Source organism: Plasmodium berghei, assembly GCF_900002375.2.
Source record: "Plasmodium berghei ANKA genome assembly, chromosome: 7".
Taxonomy (NCBI): domain Eukaryota; phylum Apicomplexa; class Aconoidasida; order Haemosporida; family Plasmodiidae; genus Plasmodium; species Plasmodium berghei.
In genome coordinates, this window is record NC_036165.2 from 352,790 (window position 1) to 376,479 (window position 23,690).

The 23,690-nt window shown below is 21.5% G+C and overlaps 8 protein-coding genes across 8 annotated transcripts; 2 read left to right on the forward strand and 6 right to left on the reverse strand.

Annotated features, from left to right (window-relative positions):
• Positions 1-145: 145 nt before the first annotated feature.
• On the reverse strand, positions 146-660 carry PBANKA_0709000 (protein transport protein SEC61 subunit beta, putative; the record flags this gene model as incomplete). The annotated part of the gene is made up of 3 exons (XM_034563994.1): positions 146-224; positions 353-466; positions 614-660. 3 exons carry the CDS (start codon positions 658-660, stop codon positions 146-148), a joined length of 240 nt encoding a protein of 79 aa, XP_034420835.1.
• Positions 661-2,319: 1,659 nt separating this feature from the next.
• Positions 2,320-2,952, reverse strand: PBANKA_0709100 (60S ribosomal protein L22, putative; the record flags this gene model as incomplete). The annotated part of the gene is made up of 3 exons (XM_034563995.1): positions 2,320-2,430; positions 2,513-2,644; positions 2,779-2,952. 3 exons carry the CDS (start codon positions 2,950-2,952, stop codon positions 2,320-2,322), a joined length of 417 nt encoding a protein of 138 aa, XP_034420836.1.
• A 1,733-nt stretch (positions 2,953-4,685) lies between these two features.
• Positions 4,686-6,428, reverse strand: PBANKA_0709200 (polyribonucleotide 5'-hydroxyl-kinase Clp1, putative; the record flags this gene model as incomplete). Its single annotated transcript, XM_034563996.1, has 1 exon — positions 4,686-6,428. One exon carries the CDS (start codon positions 6,426-6,428, stop codon positions 4,686-4,688), a length of 1,743 nt encoding a protein of 580 aa, XP_034420837.1.
• Positions 6,429-7,287: 859 nt separating this feature from the next.
• PBANKA_0709300 (ribosomal RNA small subunit methyltransferase NEP1, putative) lies at positions 7,288-7,983 on the forward strand (the record flags this gene model as incomplete). Its single annotated transcript, XM_034563998.1, has 1 exon — positions 7,288-7,983. The coding sequence occupies one exon, from the start codon at positions 7,288-7,290 to the stop codon at positions 7,981-7,983; it is 696 nt and encodes a 231-aa protein (XP_034420838.1).
• A 1,101-nt stretch (positions 7,984-9,084) lies between these two features.
• On the reverse strand, positions 9,085-9,836 carry PBANKA_0709400 (conserved Plasmodium protein, unknown function; the record flags this gene model as incomplete). Its single annotated transcript, XM_034563999.1, has 2 exons — positions 9,085-9,360; positions 9,762-9,836. 2 exons carry the CDS (start codon positions 9,834-9,836, stop codon positions 9,085-9,087), a joined length of 351 nt encoding a protein of 116 aa, XP_034420839.1.
• Positions 9,837-12,999: 3,163 nt separating this feature from the next.
• On the forward strand, positions 13,000-15,566 carry PBANKA_0709500 (ATP-dependent RNA helicase DHX36, putative; the record flags this gene model as incomplete). Its single annotated transcript, XM_034564000.1, has 3 exons — positions 13,000-14,187; positions 14,266-14,559; positions 14,694-15,566. The coding sequence occupies 3 exons, from the start codon at positions 13,000-13,002 to the stop codon at positions 15,564-15,566; spliced, it is 2,355 nt and encodes a 784-aa protein (XP_034420840.1).
• A 239-nt stretch (positions 15,567-15,805) lies between these two features.
• PBANKA_0709600 (conserved protein, unknown function) lies at positions 15,806-16,468 on the reverse strand (the record flags this gene model as incomplete). The annotated part of the gene is made up of 1 exon (XM_034564001.1): positions 15,806-16,468. One exon carries the CDS (start codon positions 16,466-16,468, stop codon positions 15,806-15,808), a length of 663 nt encoding a protein of 220 aa, XP_034420841.1.
• Positions 16,469-18,194: 1,726 nt separating this feature from the next.
• Positions 18,195-20,767, reverse strand: PBANKA_0709700 (protein kinase 1; the record flags this gene model as incomplete). Its single annotated transcript, XM_034564002.1, has 2 exons — positions 18,195-18,736; positions 18,889-20,767. The coding sequence occupies 2 exons, from the start codon at positions 20,765-20,767 to the stop codon at positions 18,195-18,197; spliced, it is 2,421 nt and encodes an 806-aa protein (XP_034420842.1).
• Positions 20,768-23,690: the final 2,923 nt, after the last annotated feature.

A 23,690-nucleotide genomic window follows, 5' to 3' on the forward strand; every position in this document is an offset into this window, starting at 1 on the left:
TTATATATTTTAATAAAAATCCTCTTAAACTAAAAAAAAATATAGTTGTCTTAAAAAATATGCCCCTATCTATTATCTTGCATTTGTAACATGTACATATGTCTATGCATATGCATACATGTCAATAAGAAAAATTGTCATCCTTTTAAATTTTACTAATAATATGCAGAATAACTACTGTTGCCATAAAAATTAAGGTTGATATTAAAACGGTTTGTGGCGTTCTGACAAAATAATATAAAAAAATATATGTATGCATTATTACATGCACAAGTAAGGTATTCAAGCGATTGGTTATGTAATATAGCTAGCCATGTTCATAAAAAAAAAATATGTTTATGCACATGCTTACAATTTAAAACCGGGGGAATCATCTCCATAAATTTTTAATATGGTATTTGAAGTGCCGCTATTTCTTCCTTGATTAGTGTTACTTGCCTGGCCACCACTTGGATTTGGTCTTCGTCTAAACATAATATAAACGAAAGTAAAATAAAATAAAATTAAATCAAATTAAAAAAAAAATTATTTCCATGGAACTTTATTTTGCGCTAATTCTAATGCGAATATTTTTTTCATTTTAATATAATAGTGGATATATGTAAAATCATACCTTGCGGGTGTCCTCACACCTCCAACGATTACTGGGGCAGCATTCATTTTGTTATATTATATGGATTATTTTAGCTAGCAAAGATATGATAAGTAAAAATTATACGAATATAAAATATACAAGAATATACGGGTATATATGAATATTCAAGGAATTATGATAAATAGCATATATATATTGAACTTTATTTTACTTACAAATTTATTACAAATATTTTTAAGGATTAAAAAATAGTATTAAAAATGTATAATAATCCAATATAGTCTTACTAAAATTTTATGCGTTGTTAAAGTATTAAAACTGTTTCAAACTAGCTTTTCCTTTATTTTGAAATACTTATTTTGCTTTATATATTTATAAATACTTCTTATTTGTATTGTTTGCATATTTTTTTGCAATTATTTTGGATATTATTTTGTGCTATTTGTCAATTTAATTGTATCACATTTTTTACGAACTATTGGCATACTACGTGCATAATAATAATTTTATTTCCGTTTCTTAAGAATTTCATTTAAAAATTAAGTTTACAAAATTTTATATATACATTTTTATCTTAATTTTATTATAATGTAAAATAATTAAAAGAAAATAAAAAAATAAAAAATGACAATATATAATACATAGATATAAGTTCGTTTTATTGAATTATATTTACTATATTGTTTTCCCTTTTTCGCATATTTTTGTACAATTTTTCATTATATATATCATATAATATATTATTTATATTTTTTTTAATTTGTTCTTAAGTATTATAGGTTATTCATTTTTCTTAAAAACATATATTTCCATAGCTACATTTTAATATAGTAGACATATATCCATACTACTTTCATTTATTCACACAATTGATGGATCAAAGATATGACTTATTTTATATTCCTTGTATGGATACACGCACAAATAACTCACTTTTATATATGTAATAAATTTTTATAACTGTTATAATTGAAAACATTTCAAGCAAATACATATATATATGTGCGCAAATAGGGAATAAAAAAATAATAAAGCATAGTTTATATTTACACAAAAAAGGAAAGTGTCTGGGGATTGTAAAAGTATCATTTACATTATAAAAATATTTTTCATGATAATTATTTTTTTTTGAAAAGGATTAAAAATAAAGTATATAAAAATAAATAGCCATTTATAAGTCCCCCTTTTTTGCATTTTTCAAAGCCTGAGTTTTATGAATTACCACATTTTATTAAATATATAGCAATGATATTTCCCCCATAATATATTATATATGAGAAAATATTTTATAAGCATGTATATAATAATATATTTTATGTTTTTAATTATTATAAAATAATTTTTAAAAGTGATAATATATATTAAAATTTCAGTGAACTTATTAGAACAACATCGAGGAATATAACAACATACATAAGGTATGAATATTTGCTAATATTTTTAAAATAAAAATTAAATGATCAAAAGTTAGTATAGGAAAAATGTATAAATAAGTAGTAATAAATAAAAAAAAATATTATATACACATGTATGTGTGCATAACACCTATTTATGAATTATTTACGAATTCCAAAACACTTTTATATATAAAGGATAATTATTTAACAATGTATTAAAATTGAGTATATTATTCTAAAGTCTAGTATATGTGTGCATACATCCAATCTGTAAATCCAATCTGCATATCCAATGCATATAATATTGTTACATATCTTATCCTTTATTTATTCATTGTTTAATTGAAAATATTTAAATTCGTATGCCAATTTTCCTTTTGCTATAACTCTCAAAAAATCTCTTATTTGGTGCATTTTTAGGTATTTTTTTGCCAAATACTAAAAAAATAAAATAAAAAAATTAATGTTATACTTGCCACATATTCATATATAATATTTTTGATATAAGCTTTTCTAATACCTTAATATATCTCTTTGAAAATGGAATATGAACAGTAATATATATTTTGTAATCATCAGATGATACTGCTATTTTATTTTTTAAGTTGTTTGTTTTGTTGTCAACCTTTATTTTGTCCTTAAAAAATTGTTCCTATTAAGAAAAAAAAAAAAAAAAATATATGACAAATGCATACATAAACCAGAAAAGTTAGTTTCAAAGCAAAGTAATATATAATATCATTCTATATGAATGGATGCCATTTTCCATTTAATAAATTAAATTACCAATCCGCTAATATCCAAAATTGTATCTTTAACTGGCTTAGTACAATCAAGAATATATTTAACTCCCTTAGTGCTTTTTACGATTTTACTTTTTTTTCCAAGAACTTTGGAAATTTTTTTTGCATTTTTCCCAGTGTTTTTTTTAGCACTTTTTAAATCCTTTTTGACTGCCATTTTATTATTTTTTTTTATTTAAAAATGTGGATATTGTAGTATAAGAAAATAAGCTTAAACTTATATCTATAAATGGGTTAGAGTTAATTTAGGGATATTCATAAAAAACTCAAATCGTGTTATGCTTTGTATGTTATATTTTGTAAACTTATATTTTGCATAAACTTATATATTTTTTATTTTTTTATGCTATATTTTTTATTTTTTAATGTTCCCAAATTGGCGCTAAATAAATAATTACAATATTTTTATATCCGCATAAAAATATTAAATTGCTTTATATACATATTTTATTTGTATATAATATTAACATAAGATGGAAAAACAATATCGTTTTTTTTTATATAAATAAAGATTCCCTTAAAAAAATATGCATAATAATAATAATAATAATAACAATAACGATAATAATAACAATAATAATAAATAGTATGCATTCCCCCCAAATAATAGTTTACTACATATATTATTAATAACGTTTCATGCGGGGTAAAAGTTATTTTTATTTTTTATGGGCAATAACTTGGGGATACTACAAAAAATAAAATTTTTATGTGCATTTATTTTTTATGTAAAACATATCTTATATTATTATATTCTAAAATAATAATATTGCTTGGAAAAAACAAACCAATAAAATTTGTATAGGTTTGTATAGTCAAATTCACCCCCAGAAAATATATGCACATATATATTTTTTTTAATTTTTTCCTATTATATATATTAAAAATAAATTAATCAACGTTTTAAGCTCTTATTACATAATCCAATATATGACGAACATTTATTTTTTTTTCTGTACAAGTTTTATTATAATATAATAAGATGCTATGCCTTGTAATAAATTTTATATGGCATACAGACCCACTGCATTATATATTCGTAGAAATAAATAAAAACAACCCCCTTTCATTATATAAAAAATAACATTTATTTTTGTATATGTACATAACTCATTTTAATGTTCTTGTTAAGCCTTAAAAAAATTGTAAATTTTATTTGGGTTATTTTTGACAAATAAAAAAATAAAAATACGAATGATGTTGCGTTTGCTTAAAAAGGTAAAACTATATCATCATGAAAAATGAAATAAAATAAAAAAGTTACTATTTTCCATATTAGTAGTATATTCACAAAATGTTTAGCTTCCTTCCTATTCTTACCTTTAAGCTTTTCTCCAAAAAATTAATCATTATTTTGTAAAAAAACACTTTAATATCATATTTTTACAAAAATAATTTTTTTTTTATTTTTTTAATATTCTTTGCTTTTCAAAAAGGGGAGATATTTAAAAATGAAAAATAAATTGTATAGAATATCATATGTTTTGATTTTAAATATATTGCCACATTATTATAATAACCAATACAGCAAACTTAAAAATATATATACAACACTTTATACACATTATTGAATATATTATCTACTATTTTTCATAAATAAAAATCTAAATAATTTGAAACTCTTTATTTTATTGGTATATTCAAAAATCGCATTAAGTTAAAATTTTTTTTTTTAAAACTTTATTGAAAAGTTTGTTACATAATATGTTTAACTCCATAGAGAGGTTGAGTTTTTTTTATTTTTTTTCAAATAGTTACATAAAAATTAAAACAGAAAAATAACGAAAAAATGACGAAAAACAGTAGGAAAGCATATTTTGGAGCAATTGTTGCCATATAAAGGAAAGCAACATAATGTGTTAATCCATAAAAAAAAATTATTTAATTTGTTTAAAATCGGATATGCTTCATATTTCCTGGGACAATAAAATATGGTGGTATATTTTTTGTTGTTATAGAAACTGGACATATAATATCAATAAAAAAATCATTTGTTATTTGGTCACTACTATTTTTATCGATTTCTTCAATATTATTATCATAATCTTTATCTTCATTTTTTTGGTTATCATTATCTGTTTCTATTTTTCTTACATTCTGTACATGTGCAAAACCTGCTATATTCATAAGATGGACATAATTTATTTTTTTAGAATAAGATATCCCTAAAATACAATTCATTAAATTTTTTATATCTCCATTATAGCTAGTTACATGAACAATTTCTCTTTTTATATTTTGCCAATCTGCAGGTAAAGCAGATAAAGGGACTGCTAATTTAGTATCTAATCGGACAAAACTTGTTTGATTATATTTAATTGTTATAACGTGACATTTTTTATAGATTGCATTATTAAAATTTATATTTTTATAAAAATAATCATAAAACCATAAATGCCTACAATATCGTGCCCTACTATTATCAGAGGGTATAACACCTTCATATTTAGGCATTTCAATTATTTCTATTTTATTAACATTATCACTATTATATTCATTATTATTTGTTTGAAAATCATCATTTTTTCTTTCAAATTTGATTTCCTCTTCTTTATTATATCTAATATTTTTAGTTGACTTATATAATCCAACATTATTATATTCTTTTTCTTTTTTTTCAACATTTTCAACAAACTTTTGAATATTATCTGAATTATTACAATTTTCCAAACTAGCTTCTGTCTCGTCTTTATTATAATATTCCTTTAATGAATAATGTAAAAAAGAATTATCAATAATAACAACTATATTTATATTATATATTTCGATTAAATTATTTATAATTTTAATATCAGCCTCAGATGGTACATTCAAAATAAATCCAGAAGAATAAATAATTTCTTGGTCGGCATTATTTTTTAAATTTCCTGAATAATAATTTAAGTTATTTAACAACATTAAATATGTACAACTACTAATACATTCATTAATATGATAATACAAATTTATATCATCTAATATGTCTAAATAACCAAAGAAATAGTCCAATGCGTATCTACAACGATTATTTGAATTATTAGTGTTTAAACTGATGTCATTCTTTTTTCCTTCATTATTATCATATATAAAACAACTCATAATTCCGGGGCCTCTATTTATATCCATTTTATCACAATTCCCTTTTGGGTCGGCTTCTATATAAATAGGTTTAAATCCTGATTTTAATGCATAATTTAGCAAAAGCATAGAAACCGAACTTTTTCCAGAGTTATTATTTCCTGTTATCAATACTCGGGGCCCAATGTTTTTTTTTTTTTTTGCTAAATTTCTATAAGCATCTAAAACATAAGATAAAGATAAATATTCTTTTATTGTAGAATTTTTACTTTCATATTCTTGTAATGTTTTCCCTTTTATTTGAACTATACATCCAGTAAAGGTATATATAGAAAACTTTTCGTTATATCCAAAATAATAGTCTTTATCAATTACTAGTTCTTTTCCAAAAATTTCAGCTATGCACATTTGTGTATTTTTATCCTCATCATTATTATTATTCCCTTGAATTGGAAATATTCTAATTTTTATACATTCCTCATTTTCTTCGTTTTTTAATGGTTTTTCAAGGGTAACTATCCGAAGTTCTCTATACATTTTCAAATGATAAATTCTGGTATTATTTGCATTCTCCATATTTTTTTATTCTATAAAATCGTCTTTATTCTTTTTTATCTTCCAAAGAAAACTTCTGCAATTACTCACTTATTGTGTAAACGATTTTATGGAAAAAAAAATCCATGAGCATTTTCATATTATTTTTACCCTAATAAAAACATTTATTCGTATCGTACATAATTTTTTGAAAAATTGCCTGAATGTTCATACAAATTGTGTTTTTTTTTTTTTTTCAGTTTGACAGCAATAAAAAAGGCGGGAAGGAAAAGCATAATTTGGTTGCTCTACTGTTCACAGAACAATAAGGGGTAAAAAATTGTTTATAATTTTTTTCTCTTCACCTTTTTATTTCTTTTTTTTTCATTTCTTCCTTATTCCAAAATATAAATTTTACCTCAGATACATATACGTGCCATAATTTTTTTTAGAAAAATTATCGCATTTAATATGCGCTATTAAAAGTGTTATAATTTATGCACGTTCATAAAATTTATATCTATATATAACGGGTATATATGGTGTTTTTTTCTCGGTCGCCTTTGATGGTTTACTTAAAAATTGAAATTAAAATGTTATTATTATTGTTTACTATTTTTATAATGCTATTCTTTTCATTTTTTTTATTATGTTTTTTCATTGGGGGTAATTTTATCGCCACCATTGTGGAGTTATAAAGATGACATAACAAAATACATAAATCGTAATATATTACAGAAACCATTCCAAATGATAGCCTATATATATGCTTATTTTTTATAACATTGATATTTATTTATTTATTTTACGAGCATATATAATCTATGTTTGCATACATGCAAAACTATTCTTAGCCTCAAAACTTTCAGTAATTTTTTTTAACAGCGAAAAAAAAAAAAATATGGAACCTAACGACGATAACATTATACACTTTTCGGAAGATAATAACAAAACAGAGAAAAAAATAATAATAATATTAGAGGGTGCCTGCTTGCAATTAATCGAAATAAAACCATATATTTATGAATTAGCTAATAGTATAAAACATAAAAATATATTATTAAAGGGAAAAAATGAAGACAATATAAAAAATTATAGACCCGATATTTTACATCAATGTTTAATACATTTATTAGAAAGCCCATTAAATAAATATGGAATGTTACAAATATATATAAAAACGCATGATAACCAATTATTTTATGTTTCCCCACATTTAAAAATACCTAAAACATATAATCAATTTGAATCATTAATGGTTACTTTTTTAAGAAAATATAAAATTAAAGCAAATGAAAAAAATATATATTTATTAAAAATTATAAAAAATGATTATAATAATATTTTACCAATTAATGGAAAAAAAATAGCTTTGTCATTAAAAGGTGAAAAGGTTAATTTACCTGACTATGTTCAGAATTTTAAAGATGAAAAAATTCCTATAACATTTTTTATAGGAGCTGTAGCATATTCTAATCCAACTATGAATTTAGATATTATTGATCAAAGTATAAGTATTTCAGAATTTAGTTTGAGTGCTGCTGCTTGTTGTTCTTCGATATGTTCTGAGTTTGAAAACTTATGGAAATTATTCTGAACATTTTACAGAAAAATCCAATAAATATGTATGTACATGCATAAATAAAGTACTAAAATTGAATAGTTTCAGAGATTTTTTTTTTAAATTATTCCCTTTAATATTATTTGAGCTGGGTAATTATCTACTGTTTGCATATACCTCGTTTTAAATACATATTACAATTTGTTTCATAGATTAAATTATTTTCTTTTTTATTTACAATTGCACACATATTTGTGCATACATTTTTTACTAATTTTTTTGTATATATATAGTTATAATTATATCCATGCTTATATATATGTGTATGTTGGGAATTGTCTAACAGCACAATATTTTAATTTAAAACTATTGAAATAATATTTACTTTTTATTTAGAAATTAAAAAAATAAAAAAGTTAAAAAAGTGATGTCTAATTTAAATATATCAAAACGTAGCATTATAAAATAAAATAATAATATTCGAAGCTACATGCATGTAATGCTCATAATATATATAGAGAAAAGAGAAAAAAAAAACATAACTTCAAGATTTCTACATACACCAAAATGAAAAATTTATATAACAATATTATACGCGCCACACGCATACATATATATATGTGTATAATATACATATAAGGTGTGACATACTTTGAAGCAAACAAACTTTCTTTTTTTCTTCTTCCGCCTCGTGCCTGACTTGGTTATAATTTTATTGAATATATATTTCCACAGCATTTACAACATTTGCAATTTTTACAATTTTTTTTTATATAAAATGAAAAAAAAATATATATATATATTATATACATATAAATTTTAACGGCACTAAAAAAGCATTTTTTTCATAAAAAAAAATGTTTTAATAAAATAGAAATGCAAAAGTAAAACGAAGAAAAAAAATTATATATATTTTGGGAATTTCGATTTTTTTTATTTTAAATATAAGTCCAATTAAAAAAAAGAAAATAAAATAAAGAATGAAAAAGAAAGTAAATGATAATAGACTAAAGGATAAAAAGAATTATAAGAATAAACATATACACATTGAGTCTTCATATATATATACAATTAGTATACTATAAAACATATATATATATATATTTTTTACAATTTTAAAATAAAAGATAGACAAAATTATGTTTTTTTTTTTGGAAAATATCTCCATAGCCATGAGAAAATACCTGGTTGGCTAGCTGCATTGTTATCCTTATTTTTTTTATCAGAATTCACTTTTGTTTTATCAGGTATATTTGGTGTTACATCTTTTTTATTTGCATCTTTTTCATTAGAATTCGTACTTTCATTTTCTATTTTTTTTTGAGGAGAAATAATATTTTCATCGGTTTTTTTAGATGGCACCTTATTTGGTGTTTTTGTAATTACTGTTTTTTTTACAGGTTGATAAAATTCCTGAAAATTGGAAAAAAAAATAAAATAAATGAATAAATAGCCATTATAAGAAATAACAGAGCACACAAAATAAACTTAATAAAATAAGCAATCAAAACAAACGATGTAAATATAGCAATATTCCTAATTCTATATTTTTCAATTTTTCATAGCATATAATATCCAAATGAAGAATGCTATTTATATGAAATAACAAATTTATGCACAATTCAGTAAATATAAGCAAATCACAATATTTTTAAATGACTAGCTTAGACATACAAATACGAAGCGATATTATTCACACTTTACTATATATATGTATGTATAAACAAATTATTGTCGGAATAAAATATGAGTTCTAAGTATAAAAAGTATCGAGAGCATATAAAACAATCGAATATGCAATATGTATGTATTACTTCTTCTTTAGAACTTGGCTTCTTCAGTTTTATGTTTGGATTGCTGGTTGTAGGCGGTTTGTTTACTTTCGTCATTTTTTCTCAATTATTTTTTTTTTTTTTTTAGAACAATATGTTTTTTGTTTGTATACTTTTTATTATTTTCATGTATTCAAAAGATATATTTTATATTAATATTGGAATTTTTTGGATTATGTCACATATATATAATATATATATGACCAAATTGTTATTTTTAAAAAATACAAAGAAATAAAATATTTCAAAGACAAAAAAAATATATATAATATATCAAAAGGTATATTTTATTATATTACTTTTTTTTTTCTAATTAAGTTATATGAAAGAATGATAAAAAAAAAAATAATATAAATAATAAATAAATATATGTATATAAAAGAGTCTGAAAATATGTATATTTTGTTCACCATATATAATAATAAAATATATTTAACAAAATTCACATATATTTTTTTAGAAAAAACAAAAAATTAATAAGTATTAATATTAATATAAACTACCTAGTTTTAAATAAATTCGTATTTCTTTATCTATAATATAATACGCGCATAATAAATATTATATATATATAAATCAATATATATAATAATAATACTATTTATTAAATTCGCTTTTTATATTATTTATATATATATATATATATATATAATGCTTCTCGCTATATTATTTTGTAAAAAAAATTATACAAATAAAAAAAAACGCTATATATGGAATTCTATTATTATTATTAATATAATGTAGTACGTAATAATATATATTTTAGCAATAAAATGTTATATACGATTTATTAATATATAATTTTTTAGCGCGTTTTATTATATAATAATTATAGTGCCATTCATTTATTATTAAATTTTATTTATACGTATATTTGTATGAGAAATTATTATATTATGTACAAAATATATGCAATATATACTTTTTATATGAAAGAAGGCCATTTTAAATGAATGGTATATATAGTATTCTTATAATAATAATATTTTACGATTTATTTATTATATGCATTACTTTTATCAAGTGCTTGAGTAAAAAAAAAAAACTAAACTAAAAATTATTGTTGCATTTTATTAAATGCAATTATAATAAGATTAGCACTAAAATCAATTTTAATAATAATGGTTAGATTAATATAAAATCAAATAATTATAATTTTTAATTCAAAATTTTTTTCATTAATCTAAATTCAATGCATTTTAACTCCCATTAATTTTAAATTGTACATATAATATATTAAATAAAATAAAATTTTTTATTTATTTGTTTCGTATATTAAATATATATACCTTTGTACTTTTTACAAATCTTATATTTCTTTGTTAAACTTTTTTTTTAGTTACAATTTTATAACACTAATAAAATTTTTAATTACATATTATTTCTTCGTGACCACCAAATTTAATCCATTTTATCATAACCATATAGCAATTGTACATAATTTATATGACATATATATAATACTGTCAGAAGAACATGCTTCGATAAGTTTAAGGCCTATTCGTTTTTTTCAGATTCTTATAATAAAAATGCAGGAAAATTGTTTGTAACAAATATAATATTTAAAAACTAATAAATATTATTACTATTTACATATTAATTCACAATGAAACATTTGCCTACGAATATATTATATATACGCGATTTATTTCGCTCCCTTTTTTAATTTATATTGCCAAACTGCTGAACTTTGTATGGTGTTGTTTAATATATTCTTGGTAAAAGGTTAGTTGCGTAAACGCCATATAATCGCAATCTTCTATATAACCATTTTAAGGTATAAATATTATTTTTACAAAAATAGTAATTAAATGGTACCTCAACAAATTTTTAAAAAATTATTGCCGTTCATAATTTTTTACGTGAAATATATTTTTTAATTCTTATTTTATTACCATGCTCAGAAAAAAAAACACACACACTAATTAAAATTGTATTTATGTTAAATATAAATAATACTTAAATGTATATATTTTATTATTTAAAAAAAAAAATATATATAATTCCCATTTTTAGATACAATAAAAGTAACTAGTTCTTTTAATAAAAATTTGCATATATAATAATGCTCCTTTGATTTATCAATTAAATTATAAATAAAAGTGCCATATTATGGGTATATACATTTTTACATTTTTTCGGTACGTTTTTCGCTGTCTTTTGTCATTATATATATTACCACACTAGTATTTACGGCTATGGCTATTTTGTAAAATTCCATATTGTCAGTTTCCATGTTTTAAAAAATAAAATAACAAATAGCCATAAATAAAATATGTTGTAGAAATTTTGTTTCCATATATAATTCGTTAGACGAAATAGTTGTAATGAAATAATATAAATTATAGATAAAAGCATAAAATTATTAAACAAATCTGAATTCAAATTTTTGGTGAATATTATGGAGAGGGTTATAAAAGTTATTTATATAATTATTATAAGATGAAAATGATAAAAATGGTAAAAATAAATAAAAGAAATGGTAAATTAAAAACAATTTTTTTTTTAAAATGATTAAATCTTTTAATGCATTTTTCAAAATTAAATTGTATTATTCGTTAGTACCACCTATTTATTCGATTCATGTTTTTGTCCATTCATTTATAACTACAATGTTTTGTTTTTTTATTAAAAAAAGAAAATATACAAATACATTTCTTTTTATTATTTGAAACTTATTTTAATTATAAACATAAGATAACTGAAAAGTGTAATATAAACCAATGGTGTATCAAATAAAACAAATTCCTATTTTGTATATAATATGACTAGCATATATATATATATATTACACTACTGTTGTATTTTTTGCATTTTGGTCAGTTAAAAATTGTATAAATTTCTTATAATATTTTTTTTACTGAATATATAATTATATATTCATGTTTATGATGTTTTTAAACTATCTAAAATCGGTACGTATATAAATATATATTTTATGGCGATCACAATAATAATTTTATACTAATATTAGTAAAAAAAAAAAAAAAAAAAAAATAGGAAAGGAAAATAAACAAATATATGTAGAAAAATGTTGAACAATGAAATTTTCAGTTAGTATATAATATTGCTTGCTCGTGAATATCAAAAAATAAAAAGTAGAATAAAAAATGTAAAAATACAATTTTGTGGAACAAGTTATGTCGCTCTTTATAATGTGGCTTAAAAAAAAAGCTAACTGATGATATATATGTTGTCAATTTGAAATATTTTTTTTACGATGAAAGATTTACCAATATTAAGATATAAAAATGAAATAAAAGAAAAATTAAAAAATAATAACCTTATAGTTATAAAAGGAGAAACAGGATGTGGAAAAACAACCCAAGTGCCACAAATAATAAATGAATTGTATTTTGACAAAAAAGAAAACGATGATAAAGATGAAAAAAGTAATCAAAATTATTCCAAAAAAATCCTTGTGTCTTTGCCAAGAAGAGTTGCTACGATAACTGTGGCAGAACGTGTATCAAAGGAAATGAAAAGAGGAAATGTTGGCGAATATGTAGGTTATAGTATACGATTTAAAAATGTTTGTTCAAAAAAAACAAAAATAAAATTCGTAACAGATGGAATATTAATAAGAGAAATAATGGGGGATCCATTATTAAAAAATTACAAATTTATTATTTTAGATGAAATACATGAAAGATCTATAAGAACAGATGTATTACTAGGATATACTAAAATATTATTAGAAAAAAGAAAAAATTTAAAAATTATTCTTATGTCAGCTACTTTTGATATAAATATTTTTAACAGTTTTTTAGGAAATCCTCCAATTATATCAATTCCTCATAAAATTCATAAAATTTCGATTTTTTATCCAAAAAATGTAATAGAGGATTATTTATTGTCTATTGTATGTACAATTTTACAAATACATTTTGAAAATTCCTATACCAAAAAAAATATGAACAGTTCAGAATATTATGAACATGACGACCTAAAAAATGCAGATCAGGAGTTATGTGATCATGCAAATATTTCAAAAAATATAAATAATTTTAACACACAAACTTCTGATTTTGCAAATGAATGTGATGAAAATTATAATAATATAATCGGAGATATTTTAGTATTTTTGCCTGGACAAGAAGAAATTGAAATGGTTAATATTATGCTCAAAGAAAAACTAAAAATTATTTACAAAGGAATATTATTAAAAAAGTTAATAAATGATAAAAAAAATACAAATATAAATGATGATGAAGATATTATAACCAAATTTAATTATGCAATGGGATCACTTCATGAAAATCCTATTGATGATATATCATTCCATTTTGGTGATATTGAAATAATTCCAGATAAAATATATACTATGAAAATATTACAGTTATATTCTTCGCTACCTAATAAAAAACAAAAAATGATTTTTGACCCCGTCTCTCCTAATACACGAAAGGTAAGCCTCCCCTTCACAATTTGTCGTTAATTTTTCTGCCTATTTTTCTACTTATATGCCTGTTTCTCTGAATTGCAGGTAATCCTCAGCACGAACATTGCCGAAACTTCCGTGACAATTCCTAACATTAAATATGTAATAGATAGTGGTAAAGCAAAGGTAAAGTTTTTCGACGAAAAAAAAGGATGTAGTATTTTAAAAATTACAAAAATAAGCAAAGATTCCGCAATTCAACGAAGTGGGCGAGCTGGTAGGGAAGGACCAGGAAAAGTTTATAGAATATACACAAAAGAAGAATATGAAAATATGAAATCTTTTTTAATACCTGAAATATTTAGATCAGATCTTACACAAATATATTTGGAACTAAAAGTATGCCATATTATTTATAAACAAAAATGATGTATTTTCATTGTTATATTTTTTTTTTTTTTTTTGAAATGCTAATTCGATTTGAGAATCCATGATTTATTCATTTTTCAAATAATTTTTTTTTTTGGTATTAGGCAATGAACATAAAAAACCCACTAAACTTTAACTTTCCAGAAAATCCCAAAAAAGAATTTTTTATTCATTCAGCAAAAATGCTATTTAAAATAAAAGCAATAGATGTAAATAATAATTTGACAGAATTAGGAAAACAACTATCTTTGCTACCTATTAGTCCTATTTATGGAAATATGTTGTTAGCATCTGTTTCTTTTAATTGTATTGATGAAATGGCTACGTTAATTGCACTTTTAAATTGTGATAGCATTTTTTTAAATTTTAATTTTTATGATGAAAATGATGGAGTAGATACCAATTTGACAACAACGGCTAGTAAAAATGAAGATAATGATGAACTCAAAATAAGTGACAAAAATAAAATAATTAGCATTTCTAGAAAAAAATTAATACATCCAGATGGGGATCATCTAACAATAATACATGCTTTTTATTTATGGGAACAAGAAATAACAAATAGTGAAAAAAAACAATTTTGTAATATGTATGGATTAAATAACGAAGTTTTAATAAATGTACAAAAAATTAAGAAACAATTATTAGAAATTTTATCAAATAAAATGGGAATAAAAATAAATAAAAAATTGCATATGCATAAATGGGATAATATTATGATGTCTTTATGCAAATCTTGTTATTTTAATGTTGCAAAACATATATCAAATTCGTCTCTTTTTATGAATTTAGTAACTAAAACGAAATTACGCATACATCCTTCTTCTACTCTTTTCAATTCTTTTAATAAACCTTCATTTATTTTTTATTCTGATGTTGTGCAAACAAAAAAATTATATGCACGCGTTGTCACAAAAGTCAATCCCGAATGGCTGATCAAGTATGTTCCCAACAATTTTCAGATATCTAAAGATTAGAAGCTGTTTCAATTGCCATCCATTCCATCACGTGCATGTGCATAAGGAAGGAAGGAAAAATACCTTCAAATGTTTTTTTTTTTTTTCAATTTTAAACTTCAGTTTTAAACTTTGAAAAGTTTTAATTCGGTGAATGCTCAAATACATTACAGTCCCACCTTAAAATGTGTGTGTGAATTGATTAAAATTATAATTTTCAAAAAATTCTTAAATATGAATAAAGGTTCTTTTTAATTATACTACCAACAAAATTTATCACGACCACTTTTTACCCGTTCATCCAACTTTTGCTCATTTGTTAAATTTCCCTTAATTTTTTTATCAACAACTTTATAAGACCATAATCCAACCTTTTGTCGTATTTTTATAACATCATGTTTAGGTTTATCTTTTAATACTTTTGCATATTTTAATGTTTCATTATCACTGCAACTTTCACTATTACTTATATTTCCATTTTTTTTTTTTTTTTTTTTTTCATTTAAGTTAGCTACTTTTTTATTTATATAATACTTACATGCTGTACTTATATCATTTGAAAATTCTTCATCAACAAGTACAGTTCTATTACTTAATATAGATGTTACAGTTTTTTTTTCAATTTGTAAACTAGTCGGATTTTTTAAAATTATTTGATATCCAACTTTCAATTCGTCTATAAATTTTGTATCAAATCCTTGTATCGTATTTTTAATTGTTACTATCCTTCCAGCTCCATTTATTATATCATCATTTTTCTCATTTGTTTTTTTATTTTCTTCCTTTTGTTCTAATCCTTTATTTATTTCGTCCTTATGTTTTTTGTCTGCATTATCACTACTTTTTTTGCTTTTACTTATTTTTTTTATTTTTTTTTTCAATTTTAATTTCCCTCCAACAAAATTATTACTACAACGATCCATTTCTTCGTTTTTTTTTGTTCATATTTATAACTTTTTTTAAATCATTGTATCATTAATTTTTTTAAAATATTTAATACCCTATATATATGTATATATTTTTTTTTTACAAACAAAATATATTAAAAAAAAGGACGAAATACTAAAATAATTAAATATACATATTGGGGGGGTATCAGAATGAGGAATATATTTTTTTACCCATATTGCAGTATTTTTACGCAAACATATATTTTTGTAAATTATTTATGTGATATAAAATATTTATTCGACTTTTTTCATACATGCATAGATATTAATTTAGTTATTAATTTTATCAACCTTTTAAAGTTTTTTTATTCAATTATGGACCAACATATATACATATTGTATGTATGGAAATTTCTTTTATGTTTCCCCTATAATCAGTTTTATGCACATTTTTTACCAAAATGTTATAAACTGTTAAAATGAAAATGCTAAGAATATATATTATTTTTGTAATAGATAAAATTGAACAATCAAATTAAAAATTAGAATCGAGACTTAAAATAACATCCAGTTGAATTAACCTTTTTTTAAGAAATACGTAAAAAATTGGACAATTAAATAGCTATAATTATTTACAAATAAATTATTGAAGTAAAAAAACTAATCATTATTATTCCTAAAATAAGTACACGTATATATGTAGATCTGAATATGTGTAGTTTGTAACCCTGTATCTTTTACTTAGGCATTTATATTTTCATCGTTAATTAAAAGTATTTTAAATTGTAGTCTTTAAGATGAGGCTTAAACTTTGCCCATGAACACGCAAACATATAAATACTCATTTGTACATATTTATTCATATGCATTATGTACATTGGCTATATGTACATAAATCTAAACAATTAAATTTTGAATTGCTCATATAATAAACAAATTAATTTAAAATATAATAATAATAATACATTCGAAATAGCTGTAAAAACATGCACAAGTCATGTCTAGCCATTATATATATCCGCAAAAATAGCATAAAAAAAATGCACACAATATATATGGAATTTTTTTATATAAATAATAAAATATTTTGGCTAGGATATCAATGGTATGACGGAAAAATAAAAAGCAAATGGCATAACCAAAAACATGTGCAATTTAAAAATTATAAATGCATAAATATATATGCATGAACAATAAAATCAAGACAATTGAAACGGAAAAAAAAATATTAGTAAGTTGTGTATGTACATAGTAATGCAAATTTGTTCATTTACATATTCATAGATTTATATATCTTCATCTCATATCGTATAATTATTATCTACGCATTTGAAATGAGTTTCAATAGCTTATAATAAAAGGCTCCCTATTCAATATATATGTAATAGGAATAATAAAAAAAAAAAATACAAATTGTTCATAATATAAATTTTTATGAGTATACAAAAAAATAATATAAAATAATAAAGATAGCGATATTGCATGTGTGGGAAATGATTAGCATATCTGGGTATGTGAATTTACATAAAATAAAAGTGTGCAAATATTATGAGCAAAATAAAGAATTTTTAATTTTGTAAAAATTACTCGATATGCCTCTAATCATTTCTTTTTATATTACCTTCTTTATGAAATCGGTTTCAAAAATAATAAATAAAAATTATATTACATTATCTATCGAAGTGTTTAAGAAAAACACTTAATCAGTTAGTCTATTATTCGGGGCCATCATTGGCATTAAAATGTATGTACACATACCTTACCCGGCCAAATTAACTTTGTTTGGATATAATTGATCAAAATGATCTAATGTCATGTCTATATATTGCATTACTTCGCCTAGTTTATGTTTCCGTATTTCAGATGGTATTAATATTTTCCTTTCTTCGACAGTATAATGTAATAATTCTTCTTTTGTAAAATTAAAGCAGTTTGTAATATATGGTAAAGTATAGTTTGTTTTATCCGAATTAATATTAGTATTAAAAACTTTAAAATTTCGAATATCATCAAAATAATTATGTAATAATGCACTACATAATTTTATTCTTTTCTTTGGATTAAATTGTAATAACTTATCTAATAAATCTATACTTTCTTTTGAAGAATTGTTACTTATTAATTTTTTTAATGTAATTGGTTTTATATTTGGAAATTTTACATTTTTATATATACTTCTAAATGAAAGAAAATCTTCATCATTTGGGGTTCCTAATATTTTGATAATTTCCACTAATTGATCAGATGCGCAATCGCCGAGAAATAAGGGTTTTCCCAATATCAATTCCCCCATTACACATCCTAAAAAATCGATAAAATAAAAAAAATACCAAATAGCATAAATGTATAGAAAATACAAAATATAGTATCAAACAGATAAACGAAATAATAGTGCATCTAACTCATACATAAAAATATGTTATGATTTATTTCGAATTTGTTAACGGACATACCTATCGACCATGTATCAATGGCGTGGCTATAATAGTTTGATCCGAATAATAATTCGGGTGCTCTATAATATCTTGAACATACATAACTTAAATATTTATAATTTTCTTTTAATTTTGTAGATGTGTTAAAATCACATAATTTTATATATTTATATACAATACTGTTCATATATATTTTATCCAAATTGTTTTCATTATAAATATTATCCAATTCATCATTATTGAAATTCGTTATTTCGTTTTTTTCTTTTACATTTTCACAACTATCTATACATTTTTTATCCACATCTGATAAAGGTAATAATGTTTCTTTTTTTTCATTATTAAATGTATTTGTTTGATTCATTTTAAGAGAAATTACTAAATCAGTTTTACTTCTCTTTAAAGCCTTTTTAAAATTATCTTTATTAGAATTATCCATATAATCAAAATGCTCATTATCACTATTTTTGAATGTATATGTATTACTAAAACTCATTGATCGTTTTTCCCTAGCATGTTTAATATTTGAATTATTTTTTTTTTCACTTAACATCGATATAGGGGTGCTGCAACAATTATAATAACCATTTTCTTTGTTTACTTTTTTTATATCATTATTTTCATTAATACTATTAAACTTTGAAGTATAATTTTTGTGATATTTTTCAATATCTTCATTTAATAGTGCATTAGAATTATTTACTACATATTCATTATTATTACAATCGTTATTTACTATCGAATTTTTTATATTCACATTACTATTATTTTCATCCAAACTTTTGTTCATATTTCTTTTATTCATAATACATTTAAACTTAACCGAATTGTGAATACACACTACACATTTTTTATTTTGGGTTTTTTCATTTTCATGACTATTATCAGTATTATTATTTGGTTTGTTTAAAAAAATTAAAATATTTTGCGGTTTTATATCCCTGTGTGTAATACAAAGGCTGTGCAAATATAATGTTGCTCGAATTAACTGGTACAAATATATTTTAACTTGATTTTCATTAAAAAAACATTTTTTAATATAATCACTTAAATTATGGCAGGAACATATATTATTAATATTTTCTTGTAACATATTTATGTTAAAATTGTTTATTATATTCCCATAAGTATTTAAGCAATCGTTTTCACTTTTAACATTATTATTATTTGAGGAATTTATTTCTTTTTCGGTATTATTATAGCTATTTACATCAATATTTTTTTCATTGCATTTATTTTCTGACTTGTTCAGATTTTTTGTCATTTCATTATAATTGGGGTCATGTACATTCATGCAATTTTCATTACATTTGTTCATTTGTAATTTTTCGAGGTTTTCCTTATTTTCTGATTCATTAATTGAGTTTATATTATTGTTATTAACACATTTTGCGTTTTCCTCCGAAGCAATAAAATTTGTACAATCATTCTTTAATTTCACATCATTATCTTTGTCATTTTTAATATATTTCGAATTATTTATATTTTTATAAGTTTTATTAACATGTTCAGAATTTTTTATAGTTATATAATAAAGTGAAGTAGCTAAATCAGTGTTACCATATTCCATAACCATATGCACATATATTCCACCATTAGGGCATAATGTATAAAAAGCATGCTTTAGTTTTACAATATTTGGATGTTTTAATTTTTTCATAATTTCAATTTCTTTAAAATATTTTGCACTTTTTTGATATGTTTGTTTTAGTGCTACTACATTGCCATTTTCAAGGCAGTCAGCTTTGTACACTACACCATATACTCCATTTCCAATTATATGAGAAATTTTATATGTTAAATTTTTGTTATTATTTTTTAAATTTTCATCGTCAAAATATATATTTATATAGTCATTTAATATGTCATTTTCCTTGTATATTTTTATTAAATCCATTTTTTGTACATATACGATATGTCTGTGTGAGGAAAAGAGAGTGTGATTATATAGTTGTGAGTTTAAAAATAAAATAAATGATGATAATGATAAAAAAAACAAAACAAAATAAAACAAAGGGCGTAATAATAAAGCAGTTATATTATGAAAAAAAAAATTAAATACAATAAAAAATAACAATTTTTGGACAGTAAAAAATATGAACATACATATATATATATAAAATGAAAAAGATGATGGGGAAAATAATTAAACAATCTATATAACTATTATGTTTTTATTACATTTTAAACAAATGGAAAAGTGTAATAAATGTTCATTATAATTAACTAACAAATAAGCGCAAGCATGTCACAACGTTGTATATATATATATATATATATAACATTTTGTAATACATATTAATTCATAATAAATAAAAACACTTATTATAACTTCAGGAGTTTAATGTATATACTTATTACAAAGTTTAGTGATAAAAATTATATGAAAAAAAATATAGTTAAAAAGGAGAATAATTAAACAAAATTACAAGATGAATTTAAAAATAGAATAACAAACATTCAACTGTAGTATTCTATGCCATATCAAATCTTGTGTATATTTTTTTATCCCCCTTTATTTTATCTCTTTTCGCTATATTTTTACTTTTTTTGTTTTTTTAAACATAAATTAAAAAAGTCGGCATCGTTTAATATTTAAAATACGCTATTTTGACCTAGGTTTCTGTTTATAATTTTCATTCATAAAAATATTACACAGACAATATATTATATATGTATTAAGTGTATACATTATTTCCATAATAGTTTTTGTATTATTATTATTATTATTATTTAATTTTTCCCATTTTCATCTTTTTCCAATATGTTTCTTTTTTTCTTTTATTATCATTATTTTTTTTATTTGCAAATGCAATTATTATTCAAAAAGAAAAAATTACAAAAAAATGCATAAATAAAAATACAAAAAAATCATAATGCATAAAGTAATACTCCAATTATTTAATACCATGATGCTTGGATATAACTATTTATGTGTACTATGTTTATGTATATATAACGGTTATATGCATACAAAATGCAATCACACATTTATTCTTAAGCTTCATAAAAATATATATATTTCATAAAAAAAAAAAATTTTTAATCATTTGTAGAAAAATTTATTCGTATATTTATAAAATAATTTTTTATTTTTGGTGATAAAAATTTTAAAAAGTTGTAATAAAAGAGAAAAAAAAAATGAATGAAAAAATAAAGAAAAACTTCTTATTCTAACCAAATATAAATTAAATAATTAAAAATTCATAAAAAAAAGTAAATTTATTAACTAGTATAGAAAAATGTGACAAAAATTAATATAGCACAAATAATTTTGTATATACAACTAAACAATATATAGCGTTGTATATATTTTGTGAAAAAGATATTTTATTAAAATTAAGAAAGCAAAAGAAAAAAGATAAATATATTTTTTTTCTCCATAAATATATTTTAAATGCTTAATATACTTTTTCCAAGGCACTATAAAACACGAAATCGAGAAAAATAATATAAAAGTTATGTTTACACATTTATATAAATACGCATGTATATATTATGTATTGTGTTTTTGTTAACTAAAACAATAATTCTATATGTATTGCACAATTAAAACTTTATAGGGATAAACATTAAGTTATTTTATATATAGTTAACATATAATAAAAATAAATATATTCATATATAGTAAATATTTACATACTTCTCTATATATATAAATATAGACATATGTATATGTTGCATGCATCATATATGAATCAGTCTAAATTTTGAATATCAAAAAACGATACACTTTATTTGAATTTTATGGAAATATAAACTAGTTATTAAATTACGATAATTAAAAAAATAATAATAAAAAAAGGAAATATATATTTTTTTATTTAGCTAGCTTTTTGGCCATATATTTTGTTCAGAAAATAGCTTTACGATAAATTATCGTATGAACGTTCAGAAAATATTTATCATACATATGAACTTATGTATATTTATACCAAATAAAAATTAATACGGTGTATACTTTAATATTCATTTTTCTTATATAAAAGCAAGTTGGCTTTCCTTTCATGGATATAAAATCGAACAAATTTAAAATGGTTTGAAAAAATGAAAATCCTAAATAACGAACTTGTCCTTTCACAAGTGTCTATATGCACCCACACAATAAAACAAAAATAGGAAAATAAACTATTTCATAATTACACAAAAAAATATTGACATTATGATAACTACTAAAGTGCATATGCCTATCTTTTTTTATATATCGAAATAAATGAAAAAGAAACATACATATGTATATATAGTTATGGCTGTTTATGTGACAATAATAAAAAACAAAAATATATACTCTTTGTTTTTCAATGCCACATATATTATCTACAATTTCAAAATTAATAATTCACATTAGTGTAGAAATATTTTAGAAAACGATAAAAAGTCTTTTGATTATTTTTTTTTTTTAAATTAAAAAAATGCACGAAATAAACTATAATATATTTGCTCTCTTGAACAAATTTAATATATAAATAAAAAATATAATTAAAAATTAAGAAACAAAAAATGAAGGTAAGGTGATAAATTAAAATTTTTATAGTTCATGAAAAAAGTATTATTAAGACTATGACACAGAAATTAAAAAAAAAAAAATTAAATAAGGTCTTATGCAAAAAAAATGAAAACAAATTGGATATTATAGCTAAAATTAAAATATAAAAATTTAATAATGTAAAAGAACATTCTTTTACATTTAAATAACTAAAAATCTCCAAATGGTATTTCATTTTTTTTTATCTTTTTTTTAATGAAAAATTATTAGTAGAATTTTCATGACTTGACACTTTTCCAATACCAACAAAATGCTTCAATACTTCCAAATGATA